Genomic DNA, 17,233 nt, shown 5'->3' on the forward strand with positions numbered 1-17,233 from the left:
CAACACTTTTAATGCAATAGTTAGCCCTATCTTTCCCAGGAACTTTTATCAAAGCTCTAAACACTCTCTTTACAAAGTTGAGGTCAAAAAGGTTCTTTAAATGACAAAATTGGATACTGGATCTGCAGAGCTAATTTTCCTCCCCCCTCCCTGCTCTCTACATCTATCAGAGCAAGGGAGAGTTCCCGCAGCACAAACAGTGCCCGTTCTGTTACACATTCTGTTCAGGTCACAGAAAAAAAGCACAAAGATCCACTTTTCACAAGAGGTCAACTGTAGCAACTGTATCTTTATTACAGGAGGTTACACAGATTGGAAAGGCCCACAGTCTCTGTGATATATAGGTTAAGAATTCCTCTGTAGACAAATGGTATTCCTTACAGAAACTGTAATGCACAGATTTCAGCACAGCTTGCTAAAGTAATGCCACAGGCTGAGTGTGCCCTACAAGCAGGGTGCAAGGCAAAGCCTTCACAAACAATGTAGGCGAGTCTTAAACAGATCCAGTCAGAACTGAGTTCTAAATCTATGATATAAGCCTTGCTCCCATTTCACAGATAGACACCAAAGACTGGCCTAATTGCATACAGGAAGATTGTGGCAAAAGTGATGAAAAGACCCATTTCCTATCCATCACAACAGTACAGGAGCATTACCAGCCTTGAAGCAACTTGCCTACTACTACAACTCCATGCTGCAGATCACCTCTGAATCATGGTAAATTGAGAGGAAACGAATAGAAGTAAAATTCCAGTTCCTGTGACTGAAAATTAATTATGAACATTTACTTTACACAACAGTTAGAGAGTTAATTAAGTTGCATAATGCAGCAATACGAGCTAAATGCATTTTCAGTCTCCAACTCTGGCTGCTCATCCTCATCACTTCAGTGCAACATCTTATTAGTTATACTGACATGTTTTTTTCCTCAAATTTTGTTACATACCAAGTTACATTAAAAAAATGCTGCCAAAGGCTGTCTGCAAAACCGAATCAATTCCCTTGATATATATTTCCCTCTCTTGCACCAGTTTTAAGCATGTAGAATCATACTGTGAGTAGAACACAGCTTTCAAAAAAGCCTGAAAATATGTTTTTATATTGAGAACATTTTGAAGCATCTGTTAAAAGCAGCTGCTCATGAACAGATGGGCAGACGGAGCTATAGAAACAACTTGGTACAGAAACAACCCCTTAAGGCAATATTGTCACCACACACTACACTGTGAAGATGTGATCAGAATAACCAGCAACTCAGCTGAATGCTTAATGGATATCACACTGTGTACACGCTTAAAATGAGCACTCTGAAAGTAGCATGAGCACAACATAAATTCTACAGATAGATTGTCCTCCCTGTGGCTATGAAGGCACAGTTTCCTGAACTAGGATACTCTGGGGACTGGAGAGTTCTCCAGTGTACTCCAGAGAGTACACTGGAGAGGATAATAATTCCCAACAAATACAAATAAGAACAAACCGTCTCATGTCACTAAAAGAACACTGCTTTACAGTAGCTCAGGGTCTACTACCCTGGGTTTAGTGTTCAACATTTGCAGAGCAGACGAGCAATAGCTTTCCCCCAAATAATGTACATTACTTCTTAAGATAAAATGATCTTTTGGACAAGGACTCTCCATTGAAATGCATTTCAACACTGCTGTCTTCCCAAGGCTTCTCGTGGTCAGGTGGAAACCTCTGTGCACTTCTGTGTGTATGCATATGGAATGTATACAAATGTATACATTTTCTTTCAGTAAGCTAAATAAAAAGATCCACCCTAAATTTATCAAAAATAGGCTTAATGTGCTAGTAGAAAAAAATACAAATAACACACTGCAATAAATCATGAAACAGAAGTCTGAGGGCTTATTTTTGAACTTAGAATTGCACGTGAAGCTTGTTACAAAGAAGAGCAAAATACAACAAAAGAGAGTAGACATTTATGCAAATTTAGCTTTGTTCCCGCTTTCACATCTGCACCAAAATGGCTGATTCAATGGCAATTTCTTATTAAAATGCTGCATGTTATGAAGACTTCCTTGGGATTTTTAACATAAAAATGTGTTGTCATTTCTTTTTGTATATGTCTTTTATTGCAGTCTTATCTGATCAACAGGGTGTGGTGTGACCAACATCCTCACCAACGGCAACCACCTTCAAACCATGAAAACACATCTCTGAACTGTTTCAGATAACAACAAGTCCAGAGACATCTTAACCTGTGCAAAGAGAATGCAGTTCATAGCGTGAAATAAATCTCTTGCTAAGTAAATCATTTACTTTCTAAAAACTTTAATGCAATTTGCACATACACGCCCTTCCATACGATTTCTACCAGCAAGAACATTTGTGAAATAATCGTTGAACTGGAACCCAAGTGCATGTGAACTGTCAGTTGTTCATCATTTGATCATATCAGCATACATATTGAATTATTTTTCAGTAAAATAGAAGCAGAGTACCATCTAGGAATTGGTGTACTAGAAATCTGTGCCACCTACAAAAAAAATGTATTTGGTTTACTTACCTTCCACCCATATCTTTAAGAACTGATAGATAATGGAGAAGGAAATAATGAAGACTGCACCAGTCTGTGCCCAGAAAGGAAAAGGACACAAACGTTATTAAGGTTGACTAGATTTCTTGTCTCACTTGGATTTAGGTAGAACAACTTTTCTTCTCAGTTACACTTCAATTCTAGGCTAAACAGTTTCTGTTACTTTATAGCACTTTCTTCAAATAATACACAAATACTACTAAAACTAACAAATTAACAGAATAATTATTTTAAAGAGTATCTGTTTAACACAGACATATTAAAACATTAAGGAATTTCTGGTGCAAGCATGAATAGCTCAGTAAGCAAAAGCTTCACTGCTTAAACTATGCAGATAAGGAAAAAAACAACTTTTAGAAAACCAGCACTGCCAATTACAGTCAAAAACTGGCTAGAGATCCTCATTCTTCACAGTATTTTTAGATGGAGGGATAAGTAATCGTGCATGTGTGTACAAAAAGTTTTCAAGATGATGGGCTAACCACAACGCCAAAATCAAGGTCATTAAAGACACTGCATATGGAAATAGCTATTTTGCTAGAAACAGACCAATTACCAGTGAGTATACATAATGACTATTCATGATGTCAAAGCAGTTTACCCACACTGCTTTCATCTGCTAGCAGACAAATGATGCCTATACAGGAATGTTGCAGTTGTCAAGGAAATGTTTGACTCAATGTATGTATCTTGGAATGGGTTCTGTAGGCAGTCTGGCCTCTGTCCCGAGGAATCAGAGAGGATAATTCCACAAAATGATAATGTACGAGACCACAAAAATTCAAACCATAACCTTGACATTACAAGAATACTAGCTGACTTGAGCTGTTACAACAGGAAGACCCAGTTATTACACACAAATGTCTCACTGACCAAAATAAGGTTTTATTCTGCATTCTTCCTCAGCACTGCTACCCCATAGGTCTTAAAAGATCTATGAGGTGTGTTGAACAAAGGCATGTCTAGAATTCTCTGCCTCTCAGTACTGGAGTCCACATACACACTTGGTTATTCTCACTGTGACATTATGACATACAATGACCGTTGACAGATTAACAAATCACCATACTTAAAACATTGTATATGTATATATATATATATATATATATATATATATATATATATATAAAACGTTACATTCCTGGGCTTAATAGCATTGAAATAAAGTAATTCTTGACATTAAAGTTATAGAATATTTAATCCTCCGTTAGTAGAAATCCATTTTAACAGCAAGATCTTTCCTACTGTGAATAAACTGCCAGCAGTATCTATTCAGCGTTGGTAGAGCCTTTATTCTGTACCATCAGATATACACAGCAATTCAGAAAGTCAGTAAAGAAAATAAGTATAATCCCACAATCATTTGATCCTAATTGGCAGATTAAAGAAGCTGCAATGATTGTTCAGTGGAACCTGCTGCCATTCCTCAGGATTAACAAGCCCAGGTGCAGAGTTCTGATCCCTACTTACTCTAGAGCTACTACTAAGCTACTACTTACTCTGACAGCACAATTCTCACAGCACAGTTCTTAACCTGAATATGAATACCTCATGAATCAAGCACTGTTATAACTCATGAACATGATGACTAACAGTTCTAATACATTTCCCATGTGGTTTAGGGAAACGTATGTACAATTAATAAATTTTGGATCTTGATATAGGATGACACAAAAGCTGTCAGTTTGCACATCATTCTAAATACGTAACCACTTTTACTGACCAGGACTGGAGCACATCTTTCCCTGTAAAGTTATTATGGGAAAAGAGCCAATTTAATCACTGAAATCTGGTTATACAACATAATATTTAAAAAAAAATAGCAAACTAAAAGCATAACCTTGCCTTGTTTGTAGGGAAGAAATGCTAGAGAGAAGAAATGTATAAATATAGGATAACAAGGGAGAGATGCCATTAGGACCATTAACAGACTCTAAGAAACATAATGAAGGATTTAGTCAGGAGAAAATACAATGTTTGGTTTGCCACAGACTCTATAGCTCAGACTAACAAAAAAAACCATGGGATCGACGACATTTCAGACTCAACCCAGAGGGACTTAGAAACCTGATGTTGGAAAAACTTGCATCTGTCATAGACTCCGTTACAAAAACCTCAAGAAAATCACCTGGGACTCCAGGAATACTTATTTACCCGCAAGTGAGATTGTAAAACAATTGCTCAGTTGCATAAGGCAGTTGGACAGTGGATCCAAGCAGAATGGAGAGAATGCTAAAAAATTGCTTTCATGTGTGTCTCTGAGACCCCAGCCTTGAGGCAGTAAACTAGACTCCATTTAGTTTGCAAAAATTTGCTAGAACGCTGGATCCAAGGAGCACTTGCCAAAACTGCAATACGGTAACTAACTAGTCAGAAAGTGTAACCAGGCAAATAATAACAAACACTATTCAGATTCTTTCCTATTTTAAGTTGTTCATATTTCTAGTTAAAATCAAATCAGGACAGGTGATTCTTTTAAAGAATGTTAACCATCAATTTCTTTTGATGAAATACAAGAAGGTTCTTAAAAACATGGATAATGTTAAGCCACAGTAAGGTTTTCTGACAGAAAGCAAAGGAGATCTCTCTCTTCTGTTACCTGAAACCATTGTTTTCTACTTATGAGAAGCTTCTGATGTTACAACTGAACCTCAAACTCTCCTTAAGAGAACACAGAGAAAGCACTACAAGGCACTGAAATTTTATAAAAAAAAGTACAGTTAACAGTGCCTACATGTTTCAGTGAAAGCATATCTATCAGTTTATATATCCATTTTCATTTGCACACACTGCATTCAAATAACAGCAAACCTGTCATTTCTTCTTCAGCCAGAAGAATCTGGGAGTTTTCTCAAGTTGGACTTGCTCTAATCTGAGGAGTTTTGCTCAACTTTTCATGCAAGTTTTCTGCTCCCTAAAATATTTATTCAAATAATATTGGAAAATGGTTTTTTTTAACCTATCACACGGAGCTTTTTTTCATCTGAGGACTGGGTTTTAGCACATGTTGACCTGGACAGATGCACAGACTCAAGAATTGTGCTCTCTCCTAAACTAGCTGAGAAGTTATTTCAGTTCAAAAGGCCTACAAGTTCTGTTGCCCTGTGTCTCAGCTACTACTTAGTGACTCTCAGATGAACATGGTGGAATCCATCTTTGCATACATAACCTAGAAAAACTCTCTCATATCTATTAACATAAATGCATTTGACCATTGTGACCAATATAAAGCTTACTGTCATACAAAAATAAAACAATCTGCAAAGACTTTTACAGACTCAGGTACTAATAACTCATTTATCTGCCTGCTAGGGTAAGAGGTAATAGTGATATAATAAGAGACTGCTAATAATTTGCATTACTTTAAAATCTTGTTTGCCTCAGGTAAGTGGAATTTTGTAGAAAAAAACATCAACCTGGATTTAAATAGAGGTTGTGAAAGAATGAGATTTCCAAATATCTGCAATCAAACTATCTGGAATACAAAGAAGTCATTAAAGAAAATCTTGTTACTTCAGCTGGACCAAAGACTTTGGTCAATATTGAGATCTTTCATCATCTTACAAGTCTCTTGCAGATATGCACTATTAATTCCATAATACAAACCTGTTTTTCCACAGAGCACTGTGTTTAATGTCACTGCATTTTCAGAAACTCCTCACTGTGGATACACCTAGTTGCTAAATCCAGAAGCAAGCTCAATAACTTCAGTCCTTCCTTTGTGAACGGATTGAGGAATATTCATTTTTAAATGGACAATCCTTAAACCTGAAGTTTTTATTTTCTACTGTTGTTTCGCTTTACTCCAGCCCCCAGTAAACATTCCCTAACATAACAGTATTGTGAACAGGAACCAATGACTACCTGCACCAAAGCCACATTCAGTGAAAATGAAAAACCTTTAGCCTAAAACTCTTTTTTTCCTCCAAATAAATCAAGATTATTTTTTCCCCCTCAAGTAAGGATTTGGACCAAGTCATATATTCATTTTGTACTGAAGCTAACACGTTACTCACATAACACATAGCAAGTCACAAAGATATGCAGTAATCGTTCAATCTTCAACTGAAAGTCTAGTGGCTAACCATGCAAACAAGTTATTTAACATTTTCCTCCAGAATCATCGCATTTCCATCTCCAGAGTGGTTAACTTCTGCATATCATTTCAGCAATAGTTTCTGGTTATGGTCAGAACATGCAGAGTCTGCATCCCTTAAAGCAAAACTGTGCAGACTAACATTCAAAGGCACTTGATTCAATCAGACTAACAAATCATCTGAAGGTGCAGGCAAATTCACCTAAGATGAAGTAGATGACCAGAGCTGGAATCCTTAGGCTCAGCTGAGTGAATCATGAGCCTACAGAATGCTTCAATTAAGAAAACAGTAGTGCAAAGTGTCAAAGAAATGTAACTGGAAAAAAAAAAAAAAAGAAAAACACAACCTCAGTATCTGTAAAGAGATACCATGCATAGGAACAAAAAAATTAAAAAAGGAATTCTTGCTCTTCATGTGCGGTCAGTGATAGTATTTCCAGTGTCTTATAAAGGTCACTGAATAGCTTAAAATCTTTCCCATTAGAAAGGCATTTAAAAAAAAAAAATCACAAGTGTAAGCACAAGCAGAATAAAGACAGCAGGATAGGAATAATAACAGCAAGTTCGCTGGTGGACAGGGGAAGGGCGACAGATGTCACCTATCTGGACTTCTGCAAAGCCTTTGATACGGTCAGGAAATTAAGAATTGGTTTGCTGGTCACAGCAAAAGGGTTGTGACCAGTGGTTCTGTGTCAGGGTGGAGGCCGGTCACAAGCGGTGTCCCTCAGGGGTTGGTCTTGAGACCACTGCTCTTCAACGTCTTCATCAATGACACAGGCAATGGCATTGAGTGCAACCTCAGCAAGTTTGCAGAAAACATCAAGCTGAGCAGTGAAGTCAATACATTAGAGGGAAGAGAAACCATCCAGAGGGATCTGGACAGGCTGAAGAAGTCAGCCCATTGAACCTAATGAGGTTCAATAAGGCCAAGTGGAGGGTGTTGCACTTGGGCTGGGGCAATCCCATGTATTTATACAGACTGCCCTTGAGAGCAGCTCTGCAGAGAAGTACTTGGGGGTCCTGGTAGACAAGAAGCTGGACATTAGCCAGCAGTGCGTGCTTGCAGCCTGGAAGACCAACTGCATCCTGGGCTGCACTAAAAGAGGAGTGGCCAGCAGGCAGAGGGAGGTGATTGTTCCCCTCTATTCAGCTCTTGTGAGGACCCATCTGGAGCACTGCATCCAGGCTTGAGGCCCCCAGCAAAAGAAAAATGCAGAGCTCTTGGAACGAGTCCAGAGGAGGGCCACTAAGATGATCAGAGTGCTGGAGCACCTCTCCTATGAAGAAAGCTTGAGGGAACTGGGCTTGTTTAGTTTGAAGAAGAGAAGGCTCCAATGAGACCTCATTGTGGCCTTCCAATACTTGAAGAGAACATATAAACAGGAGGGACAATGGCTGTTTACGAGAATTGATAATGATAGGACAAGGGGGAATAGTTTTAAACTAAGACAGAGGAGGGTTTAGGTTAGATATTAGGAGGAAGTTTTTCACACAGAGGGTGGTGATACACTGGAACAGGTTGCCCAAGGAGGTTGTGGATGCCCCATCCTTGGAGGCCAGAGCTGGATATGGCTCTGGGCAGCCTGGTCTAGCAGTTGGTGACCCTGAACACAGCAGGGGGATTGAAATTAGATGATCGTTATGGTCCTTTTCAACCCAGGCCATTCTATGATTCTATGAAGTGAAAATGCAGCCTAGTTGAAGCAAATCAGGATGGCATATCCAGGTACAAATGACATGCGTTACATGACCTTCTTTTACATTGTCTCTAAAAATACTGTTCATACTTCAGGAGCAAAATCCTTCCCTCAAATCTACATGATAAATTTTGTTTGAGGCAGTCTACTCTTCCTATTGATATGAACATAAATAGAAGATTGCTGTGCACCAAAAAAAAACATATTGACAGATACCCAAACGTGAGAGAATAGCTCCCTCCTCTGAAAGTTTTTGAAACAAAATTAGAAATAAAGAACTTACAGTTTGATATTTGTTCCTATCCATCCAGCTTGTTTTGTTGACATTTTCTCAAACACAAACAGTTCAAGAAAGTAGCGTAATACATGATAAAGTGAAAAATGAGATCCCAAAATAAATTTTACAAGATCCAAAGGAAGTAAAACTTGGTAGTGTGATTTATACTGACAACAGAGGAGGCTACTACAAAGACATTCTGCTGTAACATATACATTACAACATAATCTGTTGAATTTTTCAAGGAATTATGCACATCATTCATCTCACAGGCAGAATTTGGAATCATGTTACTTAAAAGCAACATAAAACTCTCTTACTTAGTTTACCAGAACAGTAATGCTGCCATTTTCATAGAGGCTCAAATAACTGACGCACTCACATATCATCCAGATATGAGCACACAGCTCAAATTATTATTATTATTATTTTTAACACTTTTCATTATAGATTTCCCAAAGCCTGAAATGCATCATAATTCCCTCCACAATGACAAGTTTTTATTATTACGTTACCTTTCTCATAAAGCTTCTCCATTGCTCTCCAGGTTTCAGCTCGGAACTCCTGATTCCTTTTACCTGGAACATGAGTATCAAGCCAGTGTATCGGATAAAGATCTGGAAAAGAAACAGTATCAAAGTCTTCAAAAAACCTCAAATCACATGAAGCAGCACTTTTCCTCCACAGAGGCCCCTAACATACTATTATCAAAACATGACTCCATAACCATTACTGTATTCATCCATTCAGTTTTAATAAAGTAGATCCTACAAAATTTTATTAATAAGTAAAGGTGGCAGAAGTTGTACTTCTCTTTCAGGCTTAGGTTACTGTAACCAGAATTTCACGGTCACGTTTGTGTAAGTTTTCAACATATAACAGATCCCATTTAAATTAAAGGGATTTTAGTCACTAGTTAATTAAGACTTGACTACCACTGAAGTGCTATAAGTCTTCAAGTTCAGAGAAGATAAATGCTTAGCATGCAATGTTGGCATCATTCTATGACACTTGTAATTTAGGCTTTTTTTATATTAAAAAATACTTCACAGTTAGAAACATACACATTTAGGACTAGGAAGCATCTACTGGATCACAAAATATAGCCCCTCTGACTACAAGAAGAGTTCGTTGAAATGGGGAAATGGTACCTTATCTCTGATACACAGGGTAAAATAGTCCTTCTGCCAGTCATGCCCTAACTACCACAGCATGGCTAGACATGGAATAGCAGAATATAGCGTACCTTGCAATAAGCAACAGATCTGCCACTGTATTTGTAAACTAAAAAAAGCACAGCTATTTTAAACGAGGATCTGTGTACTTCCACTGCATGTCAGAAAACTTTCCATAACACCTCTGGAACAATAAGAACAATAAGCACCTCACAAACCAAACTACCATTTCACCTTCATTCACACACACATTCACACCTGCACCCACACATTTTCTTTTGCTGAAGGTATCTCTTCCCTGGGGGGATTACAAGAACATAAACATTCTAACTTCAGAGGCAAGAAATTAGTTTATAATAATAATCAAAACAGCTTCCTATTTCATTAATCAAGAATTGTGCAGCTATCACTGGCAGTTTTTAAGAACAGACTACATTTTTATCTGCTGAGAATGACATGGACATAGACTTAATTTTGCTTTGTTGTAGAAGGATAGATTAAGAAATACTTTGAGGTCTCTTCCAATCATATTCTTAATAATCCTATCCCAAAATTATAAGTAATGATTCACAGTATCAGGATGCACTTTAGAAAATCACAAACTTCTGTATTTACCAGCTTTTTAAAGCATCTTTTAAAGACAATCAAGTTACAGTGCTGCAGTGGTAAACAAGGGTCTAAAGTTCAAATGTTGAAACACTGCTGCAGGAAAACTAACATTCATATGAGAACAGCTTTCACACATTTAAAACAGAGTGGTTTATAACTCCTTAGTGGTTGTGGCACCTACAGTCAACATGGTTTCTATTAATTCAGAAGTAAAGGGACTTATCACATTTAAAGGCCAATAGCATGTTGTCACAGAAACTAAACTCTATGATTCTATTCAAATTGCTAATACTGTGTATATGTATATATAATGATCAGCATGAAGCAGCCTCCAAAATGTTCTGTATTAATCCACGATCTGAATTGGGTGTATTATCATCACTAGGATGCAAGAAATTGTCAAGACATTACACCGAATGTGCTGATACAACTAAGATTTGTCCAGTTCCAGCTGTGGATCTGTGATAGGTTAAATTTGGTTGAATCTGACAGAATCAGAACAGGCACAAGGAAAAAAAAATTGTTTATGAACTCAGTAACCCACAAATCACATTCACAAAGTTACTTTGGAGGTTTGATCTAAATCCCAAGGAATGTATGTTGCTGCTGCCAAACCCATAAGATTTGCTGCCATTTCTTACTGGTTTACTGTGACTGCTAGTTAGAGTACTGCATTTAGAAAACACAAGAAGAATCTCTGTTATAACCAGTACCCACAAATTAAAAAAAATACATCCAGCTTCTCATGGATATTTAATCTAGTGATTCAAACAAAAAGCCTGGAACACTGCCTTCCTAATACCACTCGCCCAAAAGGGTCTATCAAAAAAGTTTTGCAACAGTATTTACATCGAACACTTTCTCTTAAAAAGGAGTTACTGCTTCCTATCAGTTTCACAGATTTATTAATTAGCACTATATCTCTCTCTGGTGTAGCCTACATGGACCCCCAAGGACATCAGTGAAGCTTTCCTTGAGACAAAGACCTTTGCTGCAGTCAGCTGCCAGGCTCCTACAGCTTTTTCTTTGCAGTCCTCTGAAGGTCTGCAAACATAAAAGCGCAACTTCACAGATACGTTACCTAGCATCTTGCAAGTTTCTATATGAATTATGTATTCCTATGGAAATGCTGTGAATATGTATTTGGTTAATATATGATGAAATCAGGAAATTTAGAGTAATACTCTGCTCCACATTTCATACTTCTACTTCAAGAGAAACTGCTGGCCTTAACAGATGCTTGAAACTAAATTTATTTTCATAAATAAGCTTAGATATAAATAGCCCTGCTATTACTAGAATTTTTCTTGAACAAAAAGAGAGTGAGGGTATCCAAGTTTAGGTCTACAAGCTTATAACTGTATTTTCCAACCAGTCTTCTGCATTCTTTCTGTTAGACCTGTGGTAAGTCTCAGAACGTTCAACAAAAAGCTCTCAGCTTTCTTTAAACATTTGAAAAGTTCATGTTTCAAGATACTGCCACTTTCTGCTTGAAAACTCCTCCAATAGTACCTTCCACTTGGGTCTTTTCAGACAGGAGGTACACAGAACCCTAAAGCAGGATGCTTGTTACAAACCCATGAAACACACTGTGTATTGTACCTCCTGTAAGGGTCTACTTCACCAGCACATGTAGCACAGAATGTAGAACTCAACTGCATCTCTTTCACACAACCGCAGATCAGGCTACGTAATAATTATTCTGTCTACCCATGCCTCTTGTAAAGGTCACCATCCTCACTGACAGATCCATGAATTGCACATGAAATATTTCCTAACTCATCATACATTATAAATTGTTAAGTTAAAACAAACTGAAGTCGATATTAATTTAGCTCACTATGTCTGACTAACTGGTGGTCAGGAAGAGCTTTATAAATTACTGAAATATTAGTGGAAGAAAGGAAAGGAAGAAAAGAAAAGATAGACAAGTGGGAACAAAAAATGAAGAGTACTGGACAGCGGGGCATATTGTGCAGGCACCTGTAATAACTCCTAAATTTGTCTTAGTAATGTGAGCAAAAAGTCTCAGAGCTGAACACAGGATAGATGTGAAGTTCTGTTTATGCCAGACAAAGGATTCTCTCATTTGATGACAATATTAGTGCACTTATTGCTCCCACATTTTTCTCCCTTCAGTTTCTGCTCATCAGCAATGTCCAACCTTAGTTTTTGCATGAGTACAGACTTTAAGTCTACTTACTACCTGAGAAAATAAAAGCAAATTACTGGGAGAAATCACTGAAAAAGATTTCCTGGAAGTGAGTCAAGTTTTCCTCTCATTGGCATTCAGCACCAGTGCCACAGCAAGCAGAGGAAAAAAGAAAGCAAACAAAACAAGTAGAAAGAAGGAGAAAGAAACATGCTATTTCTTAGTTTTGAGGACAGAGTTAGGGATTGAAACTTAGATCACAAAAATTCTCTTGTATTAATCTGTATTTGCACAAGACTGAGAAAAAGATATTAATTCATTCTGCTTTATTCTGTGGTTGTGCAGGAAGCTCAGGAATACATTTCTACAAGAAACGGAGCCAAAGATGTGCATATGAATATCCAGATCTTTAACAGATACAGGTTTTGTCTCTTCATCTTGCAAAGTATCAAGCTAAATAGCCATCACTGCCTATTATTGGCTATATTATTATTATATATTATATTATTATTATATATATATATTATATTATTATTATATATTATATTATTATTATTGGCTATATAAGAGCACAGGGTAAAGCAAAAGAAGCAAGTATGTATTCTCAGGACACTAACAGGTAATAGTTGATCAATTAATCCTTGTCAGCCTAAACTCTCTCTCCAACAATGTCATTATTTTAGATAAATACTTTAAATTCACCTTCCTCCACTTTCTTTACATTGCTCTACCTACGTAGTAAGAACTACTAACACTTTGAAATACATAACTTACTTTTTATCAAGTACCACCACTCCTGAAATCTGTTACATAGAATTGAGGGCCCTACTGCTGCTCACTGCCTGTCTAACACAGTAGCAAGGATACCACATCTTGGACTATGAAAAGTTTGTGACCAGAGTATATTTTAAGGCAAATCTAATTTGGTGTCAGATTGAGTCTTCTGATCTTTTTCCCCAGAGTGTACTGCATCAACAGATCAAACCAAAGGCAGCTACCCAGAAATTTTACAAGTATCAATAATCTCACAAAATAACTTTTAGAAAGGACTCCCATTCCCTGAGATGTAGCAGACCACAGGAGAGCTTACACATTTTTGTTTCCCTATTAACAATTATTGCCAAGGCTGTGAATTCTTGTTCTTCCACAGGTTTGTGTGTTTCTGCAAAAAAATAGAGCACTAATTTATTTAGTGAATACTCAATGAAACAAAGAAATATACTTTTACAAAAAAAACCTGTACCTTTTTCTGTTTAAAAAGATGCGCAACAAGGAAAAGTTCTCTACTCTCAGTTATATGTACACAAATTTCCTCGAGAATAGAGCAAGAAATTTGCAAATGTGTAAATAAGGGCAGAATTTGGCTCCTGTAGTCTATCTGCAACATAACATTTTTTTCCATGATTCATTCATCTTTTCAAATACTCACATGGCAGGTATTAGCAAATAAGCTATATCAAAAATGCATACCAAGATATTCAACACCAAGTCTTTCACATGACTCCAAGCAGGCTTTTTTTGTGTTTTGATAGCCATAATCACTGTGCCACAGTTTGGTAGTTATCCAGAGGTCCTCTCGCTTCACACCTCTCTCTTAGATAGCTTAGATAGATTCATAGCCATATCTTTTTGCTGTGTCAACATGACGAATGCCGCATGGTCGTAATGCATGGACCACAGCATCATGGGAATAGCCACCTTGATGGGAAGTACCTAAAGGGAGTTAGAAGGGAAAGAAGATCTTTTATACATTACTTTGTTCTATAAATATTGTTTCAGAATGTTGTTATTGAATTGTCACTTCACAACAGTAAAGAAATGGGAACTGATGAGCAGCATGCCATGTGGATCTCTAGGATGGGAAAACACATAAGATGCCACGATGCTAACACTGGTCAGAAGCAACTCCAACAAAATCAAAGATCAACAGTAAAGAAGTGGGGTCATGGACTAGGATGAAGATCATAGAAGAAAATAGATACTTTATGGAAAATCCATAAATGACATTTAGTTCTCAAACAAGAACACAACGCTTTCAGATGAAAGTATTAACAATTTGAAAAAATATATATATATATATATATATATATATATATATATATATATATATATAAAACTTGAAAACAATTCACTTTGCAGAAAGCATATCCTGAAACATTTACTCTGCTGACCTCCTGGTAGCTGCAAGTTATTACTGCACTGTACAAACCCAGGCTGGGCCATACTGCAGGTGCAATTCACATGTCAAACTGAGAAATACCCAAAACAATGGAATCTTACAAAAAAGTTAGAGAATGGCTAAACAGGGAGTCTTGGTAACAAAGTACTGTAACTTTCATTGTGTATGTACTCACTGGATGTACAAAAGTGTATTTTACTTGTCAACAGGACGGAAGGAGGAGGAGACTCAGCAGGAAAAGAAGTCAGCAGGAGGACTGCCAGATAAAGAACTGGTTGAGAGCATAGAGGATGATATTTCTACTTACCCTTTCCTGTTAGTTGTTTTTCTTGCGATGAGCCCCTCACCCACTCACCTCTACTCAGACTTCTCACAAACAGTATTTTCTACAGTTTGCTTGAGGAAATTCTCAGTCAGCCTAAGTCACTGACTAAAGCCAGCTTCTAAGATGATGACTTGTATTTAAAGGCCCTAATTCCAGAAGCAGTGGTAAGCATGCAGATGGTTACAACATTAACTTCAGGAGGGTCCTGTGCAGTTGTGACAGATAATAGCACCAAGTTCTTGAACCACTGCAGAATTTAATACATACAGGACTCCAGGTCGAAGAAAATAAAGTGAAATTTGTCTCCAACTGTTAATTCTCTCTTTTGCTCCAAGCATAGCATTTATTTCTACGATAAGCACACCTGTTTGCACATCATGAAATTAACGTGTGTAAGTCCACCCAGACTCTCAGAAAGAGTAAAGAAACACAACTATCTTAGGCTCACCCTTAGAATTTTCCATGCCTGAACTGGAGAGAGAATGCTCACAGTAATGTGTGTGACTTCCTCATACAATCATGTAACAATGCATGCAAGAATGAGCACTTACACTGTGGTAGGGCATATAAAACAAACCAAGGCTCCTAAACACTTATTTTTTTAATTCCCAATCTTATAAGGGAAGTCAACACTACTCCTATAATCTGCTCAACACTGTAGAACACTTAAGCTATAATAAGAGCGGGTCCAGAGGAGAGCCACAAAGCCAACTGGAGCACCTCTCTTATAAAGACAGGCTGAAGGAGTTGGGCTTGCTTAGCTTAGAGAAGGAAAGGCTAAGGGGAAACCTCACTGGAGCTTCCATAGCTTAAGGGAAGCTTATAAGCAGAAGGGAAAACAACTTTTTACCTGGTCTGATGGCAACAGGACAAGGAATGGCTTTTAAATAAAAGGGAAGAGATTTAGGTTAGATATTTGAAGGAAATTCTTTAGCCAGAGAGTGGTGAGGCCTTCGCACAGACTGCCCAGAGAAGCTGTGGATGTTCCATCCCTGGAGGCTTTCAAGGCCAGGTTGGATGGGGCCCTGGGCAGGCTGACCTAATGGCTGGCAACCATGTCAGGAGATGATCTTTAAGATCCCTTCCAACCCAAGCCATTCTACAATAATATGATCTAATCTGGCACACAAAGACTTAAGAGCATCATGATATTCTACTCACAATGGGACGGACAATCCCTAATTCATTCTTGATTACAAAACTTGGAGTACTGAATTCTTCACTGATTTCAGAGTAATGAAACAACACTACTATATTTCTACAATTTTGATATGTGCATTATAAGTATTTTATCTTTCAATTTTAAACAAAGTTTAAGTGTTTTAAAAGACAGAAAACCTTAAAGCTCTTTTCTCCAGTCACTGACTGACACTGTAACTGGTTCAATTTCTGTATAATCTAGAGATCATTTCTCTGTAACTTCTTTTACACCAAAAAGGATAAGTTAAATTGCACTTCCAAAACTGCTATTTCAAACTCTTATTAAGTGCTTTTAGATTAACACAATGCTAATCTATATACATGTTCTATACATGCAATTTTTTCATTATTCAGAATACTAAAGGAATTTTACTGAAAAATTATGTAACTAGAATTTAAAAAAAATTACTACACTTTTTTTTAAAAAAAAATCTTTTATAATAAGCTGGTATTGGTGCCAAATAAATTAGGTTGTAATTATTATGCCTGTTTCTGGCTGAATGGACTTCTCCAAGCACAGAATGAATGGAGTTCATTTAGAGGTCTTGCCAATGGACTCAGTCTCTTTTCATGCATAATAGATTTCAGTAAGAACATTCAGGACAAACAGATTAAAAAAAAACATTAACCCTTTTAAGGTAAGGGGAGAGAGCAGGAAAGAAGGAAAAAGGAGAATATATCTGTTATTGCTCCCCATTCAATGATGCACGCTTGCTTCAAGGAAAATAAACTAACAAAGATTCACTTGAGGAAATGATCGCAACTGCTACACCTGCAATAGTCCCAATTCACTAAATAAAACCACGGTTAATAATTTTCATTTAATCAGAACTTTAATCAGAATCTACTTTCCCGAGGAGCATGTGTTCACACTCTCTGAGAAATATGAAGATATTATTTATCTAAACATGTTACAAACTTCCGCTGCTCTAAGTAACTACTGCTACTTGAAATCAACAGAAC

General features: G+C 37.2%; 2 protein-coding genes across 4 annotated transcripts in view; both read right to left on the reverse strand.

Moving 5' to 3' along the window:
* S1PR1 (sphingosine-1-phosphate receptor 1) overlaps nucleotides 1-17,233 on the reverse strand; it is a 52,229-nt gene that overhangs the window by 26,622 nt on the left and 8,374 nt on the right. For both annotated transcript variants that reach the window (XM_040704947.2, XM_046944944.1), the window contains exons 2-3: nucleotides 14,037-14,279; nucleotides 9,146-9,247 (exon numbers count right to left, since the gene is read on the reverse strand). The gene's annotated coding sequence lies outside the window, so the exon portion shown is untranslated. The remainder of the gene's footprint in view (nucleotides 1-9,145; nucleotides 9,248-14,036; nucleotides 14,280-17,233) is intronic.
* Nucleotides 1-17,233, reverse strand: part of LOC119771270 (uncharacterized) — a 47,785-nt gene that overhangs the window by 22,115 nt on the left and 8,437 nt on the right. For both annotated transcript variants that reach the window (NM_001389419.2, NM_001389420.2), the window contains exon 2: nucleotides 9,146-9,247. In NM_001389419.2, the coding sequence (NP_001376348.2) occupies nucleotides 9,146-9,247 (102 nt within the window). The remainder of the gene's footprint in view (nucleotides 1-9,145; nucleotides 9,248-17,233) is intronic.

The sequence above is a fragment of the Gallus gallus genome, chromosome 8, assembly GCF_016699485.2.
Source record: "Gallus gallus isolate bGalGal1 chromosome 8, bGalGal1.mat.broiler.GRCg7b, whole genome shotgun sequence".
In the NCBI taxonomy this organism is placed as follows: Eukaryota; Metazoa; Chordata; class Aves; order Galliformes; family Phasianidae; genus Gallus; species Gallus gallus.